Source organism: Microtus pennsylvanicus, chromosome 9 (assembly GCF_037038515.1).
Source record: "Microtus pennsylvanicus isolate mMicPen1 chromosome 9, mMicPen1.hap1, whole genome shotgun sequence".
Taxonomy (NCBI): Eukaryota; Metazoa; Chordata; class Mammalia; order Rodentia; family Cricetidae; genus Microtus; species Microtus pennsylvanicus.
In genome coordinates this window covers 52,833,725-52,846,039 of record NC_134587.1, presented here as the reverse complement: position 1 = coordinate 52,846,039, position 12,315 = coordinate 52,833,725, and the positions used below count along the sequence as shown (strand labels likewise).

At 39.8% G+C, this 12,315-nt stretch overlaps 1 protein-coding gene across 16 annotated transcripts in view; it reads right to left on the bottom strand.

The window, feature by feature from the left end:
* The window catches only part of Dennd1a (DENN domain containing 1A), a 545,127-nt gene that overhangs the window by 246,791 nt on the left and 286,021 nt on the right, over nucleotides 1–12,315 (bottom strand). For all 16 annotated transcript variants that reach the window (XM_075986076.1, XM_075986082.1, XM_075986085.1 and 13 more), the window contains 2 exons: nucleotides 8,603–8,683; nucleotides 5,489–5,542 (listed from right to left, as the gene is read on the bottom strand). In XM_075986076.1, the coding sequence (XP_075842191.1) occupies nucleotides 5,489–5,542; nucleotides 8,603–8,683 (135 nt within the window). The remainder of the gene's footprint in view (nucleotides 1–5,488; nucleotides 5,543–8,602; nucleotides 8,684–12,315) is intronic.

Below are 12,315 nucleotides of genomic sequence, written 5' to 3'. Positions count from 1 at the left end.
AAAGTCACAATGACTTTATAAATCTTTTCTATACCATGTGCATCTTTTAGCAGAGTGGAGCCTGGGCAATGTCACATATAACCATCCAGCTAAACACTTTGCTTGCATCGTTAACCACTTGGTATGACATTGACCAGATAAAAAGACGGGTTTGTTTAATATTTTAAATTAAAGCCTATATGATTATCCATTAATCAAAAATAAACTTCAAAACAAAATATCTCTTATGCAGCCAGCTTACAATGTAATTATTACTACACATCTACCCGTGAACTGTGACTTTTTCTTGAATGAAGGTCACCTGTTTAAAATTTATAAAGATTTGTGCTCATTTAGTTACTGACTGCATAAATTTACTCCTACATGTGTTATCAAGATAGACACAAAAACCCTGATGAGCAATTACATAGTAATATTTTTTTATAAAAAGAAAGAAAATATTTTTACAAAGAAACTGGAGAAATAATGAGAATTAACTTCAACAAGGAGCTGAAAGTGAAAAGGATTAATTTTCCATGTTTGCTTTTCCTTAACAACTTGTGGACAAATTGGTGCAAAAGCCAGCTGTACGTAGATATTCTTTTCTTTTCCCTCTCTCAGGGCCGGGTGCTTAGTCAGTTCATCCGTCCACCAGCCAGTCATTCATTAATAGCATATAGTTTTATGTCAAGCATCTATAAGCTCCAAGTACTAATCCTCCATCCTTAAAGGAGAGGTGGTATTAACTAGTTATTCATGCAATTAATCATATTGCTTACACTAATGATCTCATTAGGGAGTCGAGGTAGCACTGGAGCTGAGACCGAGAAGCATCTCCGCACTGGGATTAGACTTGTCCAGGTGTGAATTCCAGTTTTGGCTGGATAAGTGAATTTACAACTCTAGGCCTCCTTCTTTTTCAGAGGGGCTGGTGTAAAAGCTTAGGATATAATAAATGGTGCCTGGTCTGAGCCACAGTAGGCGTTAAACAAGTACTAGCTCTTTCTTTTTTACATTAATCCTTCTCTGATGTCATTAGAATTAGAATGCTGTTAAGTTCCATGTGCCAAAGACCATGCATCCTTCAGTTGCTTACTTTCCTAAATTTAGATCAGCCCTTCCACGACAAGCACTGAGCTTGCATTCCATTTGCCACACCAATGATAACAGGGATCACCAAGAGCTTTTTGTGGCTCCATGAAAGACATATCTCACGAAAGGGATAACATTAAAGAGTACAACTAAGAATTTCAGCTAACATTCAGAAAAGACAAGCCACCGGGAATCATGTTCCTCAGTTCACAGTCACAGAGACCTCAAAGAGGTCAGAACTAGAATACTCAAGGAAATCAGAACAAGGAGAAAAGGTTCTGGTGGGACTCAGCACTGTCCTTAGAACTTAACATTTAAGACTTCTTTTGCTCTTCATGTTTCTGTTGATTAGATAAGAATGCTGAGGTTTCAAGAAACAGGAACCCAAGGGCCCAAGAGAGTAGGGCTCTGTGTCTGGCTGTCTCTGAAACCCATATTCTTTCCATGACAGCAGACTATATCACATTAACAGCACTGTGGTTATTGCTTGTTTCAATCTGCAATGCATCAATTTAGTCATTTTAAATTAATCCTTGAAAAATCAACAAGAGATTAAAATGCAAATTTCAACATGACAAGAGCTTTACAGTGATTCTGTTTTAAACCTACACAAATTGGTCTCACAAAGTTCAGTGTCTCCTGAGAGGAAAAGCTTCCTTGCTATGTTGTGTATTTCAGATATAAAATATTTTTTCTCATGAATATCACAAGTCAACCCCAGGGGGTCAAACCTTAGAACCTGGGTTGCTACATCCCACAGACCTGCAGACTTAGGTTAGCAACCAGAGAGAATGAGCTCTGTGCATGTGAAATGAGGCTCACATCCACCTCTCACAGAATAGCTGCAGGGATTAAAATGGAATGGTGTGCCTTAAAAGAAACTGGCAGTCTGGTACTATTATTCTGCTCAGAAACAAACAAGAACAGCCCTCTACTGGTGTGCAAAGGAGGATTTAGGGGACAATGGGTCGTACACAGGGAATTAGTTCATTAGTGACAAAACCAGCAGGGAAAAATCAAAATTTCAAAAATGGTGGGACAGGGGAGGTACTATACAATGTAGCCAGGAACTCAAGGTGGTTTTATGGAAAAGACGGTTTAGACGAACATTTCTAACCTCAGCAGTTATGGTGCTGAAATTTAGGCATTATAAAAATGTTCAGCGACTTTAAAATCAAGTACTTAAGGAATTCTTTGCCCTTAAAATAAAAAGATGAGTCATATCCAGGTAACCATTTTTTCCTGCTATTATTTAGCATAGAAGAACACGACATGTACCTTGGTATTTTCTCAGGGAGAAACTCCAAGTTTCTCTTTTCTCCCAAATACCTCAAGGGAAAGTTAAGTAAAAGCATTTTCAAAGCTATGAACTTTGAAAAACAGAAGAGAGGTGTCAATGTACTAAACTCTAAAATGATGTTATTAATGAACTGGTTCTCAACCTGGGACCATTTATCACTGAGGGCACATTGGGTAATTCCTGGAGACATTTCTGGCTCTCATGGCTTGGGGAGTGGAGTAAGAAGAAGATTGAGAGCAATCATATGGTGAGTACCACCAGAGGATGCATTTTAAAAAGAATCCAACAATGCATAAGGCAGACAACAAAAGATCACCTGATCCAAGGTGACATGAGAGTTGGTGGAGGATGAAAGGGAAAGCTGGACACTAAGGTTGAGATGGGTGGGTGGACATGGCAAAAAGCGCCAAACCCAGCTTACGCACAGAGCCTCAGGAAAGCTCAGGAAGTGGAGATGATCAGCCTCCAAAGGTTAGGAAAGGACACAAATGAAAAGGAAGTGATTCATTCCCAAGATTCTTTTCTCAAGCCCCCAGCTCCTCAGCGGGCTTCTTGAACCTGTCTATCTAGAATCAGAAGGGCCTGGGGATACCAGTTACAGTTGAGGATGGTCAAAAGGCACTAGCTGCTCAGGAAACTGATCTGGGAGGGTTGCTGGTGTCCACTGGGAGATCAGGAAGAGGATGAAAAAGAATTAGAATTAATTTTTAAATCTGGGAATAAAAGTCTCACAGATGAGGCTTTTTTTTTTTTTTAAGGAGAACAATGAGATGGCCAAGGGAGGAAACGTGGAAGAATGGAAAGGTTGTTGAAGAAAGTAGATAGAGGTCAATCTAAAAGAAAAATGTGGGAAACATGAGAGAAAATGAATATCAGTGGATCAATACAGGAGGTTTAATCCTATCTGCCACAGAAAAGAGAAATAAAGATTAAAAAAACAATAATGTGAGAATACTTGTAAGCTGTAAGGATGTGAGTTTCCAAAGCAGATAAGATGATCAGTGACAGGACAATGGTGAAAACAGTCACCATTAAGTATGTCATTGTTCAATTTCAGGACATTAGAAGCCAACAGATCATAAAAAATAATAACAGGAATCAAATTGACCAAACCTCCTAAGCTACAAGAGTAAAAAGTAGCCAGTGAATATGCCTTCACATTTCTGGAAGGAGAGTGATCTGAAAACTAGAATTCCCCATCAAGCTATTGAATCACGCAAGTTCAAAACTGTGGCCTCCAACAACAAACACACTTTCAGGACACTGTTGGAGAATGCTTTCACAGAATGAGGAGTAAAACGAAGAAAGAGAAAGATGTTAAACCCAAGATCTCATATAAGACAAGATGTACAAGAGAAGAAAGGAACCATAATCTAACCGCTAAACATAGAAGAAAAATGGGAGAGAAACAGACGAATGAGAGCCTGGGTTTTTGGGAACATGCTAATATAGCAAATGGATTACTGATGTATGTATAGAGGAGAGAGTGGAGATGGCAATGTGTTTATCTTCACAAGTTGTTCTCTAGCCATATTATATTTATATTAACCAGTCACACTTTGCTAAAACAATTTTTTATTTCACTTTCCAAATTTATTAGAGATATCTATGCATCTTTTAAAGTTTTTAACATACATTTTGATTAATATAATTATATCACTTTTCTTCTTCCCTTTCCTCCCCCCAGCTGCTCCCTCCAATTTCTTTCCAAGTTCTTAAGAAATCTTGTTTTGCAATATTATCTTAACAATAAATTAAATTTTTTTTCTAGTTTTGGTTTATTTGTTTTTACTCTTTTCTATTTTTTGATGTTCTACAGTGCTTTAGAGAAAACCTAGGTCCTTGCACACATTTACCAAGTGTTGTGCACTGATCTATATGCCTTGCACTTTAATTTCTTGAATTCAAACTCAACTTCATTGTTGTTCTTACAAAAGCATTCAAGGCTATGAATTTTCCTCTTTGGAGTATGTTTGGTGACATCATTTTAAATGGGAAGAAATTTTGCCACCTGCTACAATACAGGTAAACTTTAAAGGCTTCACGTTAAGTGGAAGAAGCCAGACACAAAAGGACAAACAGTACATTGAGGTGGTGGCACACACCTTTCATCCCAGTACTTGGGAGGAAGAGGCAGGTGTATCACTGAATTTAGAGCCAGACTAGTTTACAGAGTGAGTTCTAGGACAGCCAGAGTTACAAAGAGAAACCCTGTCTCAAAAGATAGTAAAAAATTCCTCTGATACATGGTACTTGAAAGTAGGCAGAAATCATAGTTAGAATAATGGTTTCCATGCACTGATGGTTATTGGTTGCTGCCAGAGCTACAATTTTGAAAGATGAAAAAAATCTGAACACAACAGAATGGGAATGTACACAAAATTACTAAACTTTATCCTCTGAATTGGATAAAATTTCATGCTATTATATTTTACCATGTACCTTGCTGGCATCTCTTTAGGCTTTTTTATGCACTGTACAATTTATAATCAAGTACAGTATTTTGCAGATGTGACTCGAGACAGAATGGTCACTCAGGGTGCAAACAAGAACCTATGCATCTGTCACTTTAGCTCACTGCTTCTCAGCCCTTAGAAGGTGAGGATGCACATCCCATTTCACTTATTATGAAGTGAAGAGCTTTCTGAGAAGTGAACATAGAAGTGTGTGTACTTATATACACCTGCCCTAATAGTCATTCACATGAAACATCTCATCTTATGATGAGAGAAAGAAGAATCTGAGTCTCCCTTGTGAAAGAACACCTATGTGCCCTCCAATAGAGTATTATGCAGTGGATAACAATGATTTCTTAACTATGAAAATCTAAGATGTTCTTCTAATATGTGATTTTAGTTATGTGAAAAATGTCCTAAAAAGACTGGAATGAATAAATATCAACCATAAGGGATGACCTGTGAGAAATATGAAGAATACCTTTTCTTGTGTCTGTACTCTCTATATATTTTCAAGTTACTTTTGCTATTTATAATCCATTGTTCTTTTTATTTTTCTTTTAGTAATCTACTATAAATAGCATTGAAAACATACCTTATTGTTTTTTAAAAACACAAGCAGTAAACAAACAAATGTAATGTTCCCATTCCAAGTACTCACATTCTCAGGTATGCTGGGAAGCTCTCTGGTATCAGGCACAGTGAAATAAGAATGCTGGAAGAGAAAAAAACACAAGCTGCATATTCTTTCAAGATGAGCTAACTTGCACTTAACTCCAAATTTAGGTAAATGTTCTGAAGCATCTTCCTTACTCAGATGAGGAAGCTGTGTTTTCTTATAGTAAATATCCACATTATAGCTGCTTAGGCTAATGTTGGATCAATGCATTGATTCATCAGCATTAAAGATCAAATGTCTTTAGGGGACATGAATGAAAAACTCCAAGAAGCTAAAGTCTAAATTCCCATGTGATATTTGCAGATTTCTAAACACAAAGAAGTGGCCAGTTTTGAAATGTATTGTTCAATGGGGTAGTGGACTCTCAGAAACCATATAACACTAGATTCACTCATTAAATTACACCAATTCTGTAATTCCATTTTAGCATCTGAGGTCTCATCAATCTATACTGTAGTCAAAATCTGCTCATATGATGCTCAGGACAGTCCCAGCCAAAGGCTACTCCATATGAAATGGATACATATGGCTGCCAATGGAGGATGAGCTCCTTTCTGACTTACAGTGTGATTGTCATGGAAGAGAGTTGGAGCCTGGGTGAGAAAGACTTCAAAGACATATAATGAGGCATTTCCATGTTTATAAGAAGCCTGTATCTCCAATTAAATGAAAACTGGCTGAACTAATGCTACCTCCTCTGCTGCTTCTAAATGCCTGAAAGATAATGGTAAGTGGTACTGGAAGGATGGATAGTTAAAGATGGACTGTGAAAGGCCAGGGAAGCTCAAGAGCAGAGAGATTCAGCTCACCCATAGCCTAAGCTCAAATCTGGACTTCTCCCCCAACACCTTGCTCCTGGGTAATGGGAGAGTAAGAAGATTTCTAGAAAAATGAATTGAATAGTCTTTCTAAAATAAAGGGTCCTGGAGACAAGCTGTACTACTAATGATGGCAACAATGAGCGGCTTGTCTGACACTCTAAGAATATCATACATGAGCGCATTCAGCACACAACAAATGGTATCTTACTATTTTATTTATTTGAATCCAGGGTTTCACTAAGTAGCTCCAGTTGGTATGAAACAGACTAGACTGGTTTTGGCCTTGTACTGATCCTCCTGCCTCTTCCAGAATGTTGGGAATATAGGCATGCACTACCACACCCAGATTAACAAATGGATTTTAATACACAATTATTATTGTTCGAACTGCTAGTTTATATTTCTGTTTTCTCAGTTACCTACACCAGCTACATAGGCACATTCTCTTGCACAAAGTGGTTAAATAAACAAAGCCCAGGCTTGGCATTACACCAATATTTTAGGATTTCTATTACAAATGAGATGCTAGTCCTTCAAATAAAAATGCATTTTGGGAAGAAGACTGTCTAGTGAAGAGGGGGAATCACCCTTTACAGATGCAACGGATTGTAAAGAGTGAGCCAGCAGAGCTCTAAACCAACTAGTCCCCAGGCTGTCCTTGGAGATTCTGTCTTGCTCCATTGCCCATGAAATGCTGGGGACCAGGAGAGGTCAGAAACATTCCTAGAATCCACTGGAATGAAACAGCTGTACACCCAAAAGTTCCTCCTACCCCTGAGCTGGCTTGTCCTTGAGGCCTGACAGCACACTGCCTGTGCAGCCGTTTGGGGAAGGAGTGGCCCTTCCTCCCAGGCAGCTGTGACCTAGCCAGGCTGCTCCTCAGCTACCTGTCGGATGTCATTACAGGCTGAAGCAGTGAGATCAAGCTGTTTAGGATAAAAGATTGAGACAAAGGCAGGGTTGCCCTGCTCAGTGATGACTGGGTCTAAAGCATACTTGTTCATGTTTTCTGGCAGTCCCTACTCCCCATGAGCAAACCCTCCATAAGTAATTTTTTTTCTTCTTTCCTGCTTCCCACCTCTCTCCCTGCCTCTGTCCCTTCCTATTTTCAGCTCAGCATTGTAAAAGCTAGGCTGTCATTTCTAAATCACATGACTTTGCATGGACACTTTCCCTCTCTAAACTCTACAGCATGAGAATGTTAACACCTATACTGGGACAATTTTGAACACTAGAGGTATATATTTCGTATAAATTAGTAACATAAAATAGATTTGTTATTGTTAACATTATTGGTAATACTGTGGTTTTTGATACCATTCTGGTAAAACTCACTAGTCTGCCTTATGGAATCTGACACCTTCGTGATCCCTAAAACCAGCACTGTGTCTCCTTCTTGAGAAGCTGGAAGAGGACACTATCTAATCCGCCAGGTCTACGGGATAGAGAGACAGGTCTGCATGACAGTGGATGCCTGAAAAGGGTGTCTACCACAGATTTCTGATAAAGGCAACCATGGCTTCCATCTAAGAGATCAAATAATTTAGTAACTGAATTATAGAAATAAATCCTATACACTCTTTCTGACAAATAAGGAATCTGAGTCTGTACAGTTAGAGGTATTGGTTAAAATCACTTCAAGCACTAGCAAAATAGACAACTAGAACAGAAATTTCCCATCAGCTGACTGAGAGGAATTTCTACCTTGGCACACTACACAATGTACAGGATGCATCTCAAAGCACTCAAATAAATAATGACTGCTGTAGGCCAGAAACAATGCTGAGAACTCTCACACTGTCTTCAAAGGACGGGCACTGGATACCAGCTTACTCCAGCAGGATGGCACTAAGTCTCCAAGAGCATGCCAGAGGATTAGGGACAAAGAGAAAACCTAATTCAGCTTGTGAGGTCAGGGGAGGATTTCTCAGGAAGCAGAATCAGAATTGGTTTTGAAGGATTTTCACGAGTTAACAGGCATACAGGAGGGAGGTAGTATTTGAACACTAAGGTCCAGAATGGGCTTTAACTGTGACAGAATACAGGTGACGATGAGGCTAGCAGCTCCAGCCATCATATTCATTGCATCTGTGACTAAGAATATGAGTGGTCATTTGAGAAGCATCTATTCTTCAGTGAATCTCAGAGAGAAAAAGAATCCCACACCCCAGATGGCCTTGAACCTGGGCTTAGGCTACGAGTGTGACTCTTGCCTCCTTCTTAAGGTTCATACAAACATCCTTTCTTGGGGTGGCCACCATCCTGTCCCACTTACCACATTGAGATGAACAGACACTCCGGGGTCAGGGATGGGAAGTCGGTGCAGAGTTTCAAGAAGTTCATTCCACTGACTTTCCTGAAAGAAAGGAAAGGCCCAAGTAACAAAAGTTGGGACCTGTAGTAAGGTATTGGTGCACAGAGAGGCAGGTGAGAGATGCTGGTCCCAAGACAGAAATAGGTTTGATATTCAAGTTGAGCTGGATAAAAGACATTGCTTATGGCTCAAACGCAAGAGCCAAACAGATCCTCCCACATCAAGTTTGACATTTTCTATTCAGTCAGACACCTACCATGACCACCTTTTATGGATCATATACCATAAGCTTTCAGCATATCTATCCTTTCAACTCCATAGCAACAACTTCTAAAAAAAAACAATCTGAACTTCCAGGGCGGAGGTGGTTGGGAGAAATAACAATGACACTGTGAGTCTTGTCTTCATCATCATTACCCTCAATTAATTTTATTGAGTGTTTACTGGGTATATGTAGCAGCCTCCAATTACAGAATGTTAGAAATGAAACAAGTTCACCAGCATGTGATACAGGACAACAGTCGTGCATTTTAATTAGGGAAAGTGAGCAGCTGAATAGCATACAAAGCAGCACAAATTATTCGACTCAAAACAGATTCGCCTTTAAGATGCTCAAAACAACAGCACTCAAAAAGATTCAAAAGCCACTTCTTTCTTGTGGAACTCTGTGTGCTAATAAAAGAAAGTTAAGTTTACATAGTTAGCCATGCCCTAACTACTGGATCCTTCTAGTCACCCACTTAGGAAGTGTGAAGCACTAGTCTCGTATTGGACAGTAGGCCGCACAATCCAGGAGGGAGGTAGGATTGCTGTGTCCAGGTCCTCAGCCTTCTCTGCTTCTGGCAGGGGGCCTGATATGAAAGGGATGAACTTAGTTTTCAAGTTTGATTCAGTATGTGCTCTGAGAGTCAAGTTTCTCAGAGGACATACAAGCTTAAGCGTGTGTGCATAGGGTTGGTTTTATTCTGAAGCAGTTTCATACCTACAGAACAATTTTAGAAAGGGATGAAGGCTCTTTCATTTCCTCAATTGTTTGAGAATGAGTTGTTGGCATTATACTTCATATACTTCATCATCTACACAGACACAGACACACGGACACACAGACACACACACACAGACACACAGACACACACACTTTCTTCAAACAACCACATTTAATCACCACAACCAGGAAATATGCCTCAGCACTGCCATCAAATCCTGTCCAGTTGTGCTGTGCATGTCCTCATGGCAATCAAATTAGTTTAGAAGCATGTGTGGCTTTCAGCAGGGCTCACTCTTGAGACTCCTTTTGTTGGAAAAACCCCTGTCTTTCCTAAATCTGTAGGACCAAGACCACCCATTTTGCAGAATGTGTCTCAGCTGTCAGATGTTTCCTGATAAAGCTCAGCTTGTCCTTTATTGAGGATGTGCCTCCTGACTATTTCATCTCAGATCTCTATTGGGCAACCCCTCCCACGGCATTTAAAAAGCATTTTGTAGCATGGCATCTTATGGGAGCATTCCATTCCTCAACTTTTGAATCTAGCTCTTATTTATCTTACTACAAGTGCATAGCCTTTCATTTGCTGTATATTGTCTTGATGCTCCAGACTAAGATAACTGAGAATCTCTTGGCCCTTTACCTTGTGTCTTGAGGACATATCCCTGATATGTATCTTGGAACCCCATGTGTTTATGCTTGCTGTTCCTTGGGAATGATGATGCCAGGTCTTCAGTGGCCAGAGTCATCAAGTACCACATACACAGGTCACCACATACTTCACATCTCAATTTACTTTTCTCTTCACACACTTAAAGCTTTAGCTTCACAATGATGTCTCCAATTCCAGGCCAATACAGAGTCACGTTCCTTCTCTTTGCATACTGTGACTACACTGCATAAAGGTTTAAAAAAAAAGTCTTGCCCCTCTCTTGGGGCTAGATCTTCCTATTTCATACTCCGGCACTAAGCACCAACTCACCACTGCTGGTTTCCTTCCTGTTTGGATCTCTGCAGATCTCCACTGAGTTCCCACATCTCACATCATGTTTATTCCCCATCCCTACTCTCCCACATACATACCTTCATCTTCTTTGACTCCAACACCCAAGCAGGCTGCTGCCAAGCTCAGGTTTCTTGTCAGTCCTTTCATGCAGGTTCCTGTTCAGGGTCTGACAACACTGGGACCAGGACCCACACAGAAATCCCCATGTCCCACCTTAGGCTACTTGGTGACTCATTGGTCACATAAATTCCTTCCCAAACAGAAGCTTACCTCACTCAACAATCCCATAACTTCTGGATGAGAGAACGATGTTTTTAGGGAACAACCATACTGGTTTTGTTTGGGTCTTGTTTTCTATGTTTATATGATGTATGTATGTGTTCTTGTGTTTGCATGTGCACATGGAAGCCTCCGGCCAATGTCAGGTGTCTTCCTAGATTGCCTTCCACTTTACTTTTTAAGTCAATGACTCTCAGTGAATCCAGAGCTTATTTATACAGCTTGGATTTATGTCTAATGGGCTGCAGGGATCTGCCTACCCCTCCTCCTGAGTCCTGCTGTCGGGTGCTATGTCTGCTATGTGGGTGCTGAAGATCCAAGTTAATGTCTTCATGCTTGTTGACCATGTATACTGTCAACTGAAATCTCCCTTCCTTTCATCCTGTTCTGATCTCATAGTCAACAACTTTTGAACAAGCCAGTTGTAGACAGAGTCCTTACTCTGTGTTATTATAATTCCTTTGGCGACAACAAACTATGTAGAAATCCTGAGTCAGGAAAAATGGACTCCAGTCAATTAAGTCATGTGACTTATCTCAGTTTCCCATAACTCACCAGGCTCAGAGGACAAAAATACTGATCCCACAGGGTTATCCTCAGTTTATAGCACTCCTCCTTTCCCAAGTTTTCCTTCACTCGTCCATCTTTCCTTCCTACCTTTCTTCCTTCTTTCTTCCTTTCTTTTTAATTTCTTTAAGACAAGGTCTCATGTAGCACAAGACAGGCTTTAAGCTCACTTCCTGGCAAGTGAACTGCTAGCCACCCGAGTTTCCATTTGTAGTTAAGGATGGTTTTGAATTCAGATCCTCCTGGCTGCCTCTCAAATGCTAGGAATATGGGTATACACATTTTTAGATACATTTTAAAAAGAGTACTAGGTTAGGTTGCACTGTTGTTTTAAAAATTAAAAAGCATAAAGGTGGAGTTTAAAAAAAACATGAATCAATCTCTAGTTCAGAGGCAATGTGTTAACATACTTTTATTTATTAATTATACCTTTCAAATTGAGTGAAAACCTGAATACCTGACCAGAGCTAAATGTGCATCAGAAATCAATGAACAGATCCCAAAGCAGCCTGCTACCTCATTCATCAAAGACACCAGTTCTTCTATGATAGAATTCCTGACTTCATGCTTCCTTTCACACTGAGTGTGATGAGTGAGAAGCCATTTCTATGAACCATTCCTGCCATCTGTTGTGACCTCTGGAAAACATTTGTCACCGACAACAATACACTCAAAGAAAATATTTACATATTGTATACTCCCCCTACCCCCAAACAGCCATTTCCCAAAACATGTTTCAGGGAACCCTGCAAATCAGGATTCTGTTTGTCATAGATTAAAAAAGGGTTTGGGGTAAAACAAGAAAGGAAACATTTATTCACTAACATGTCCCACTGC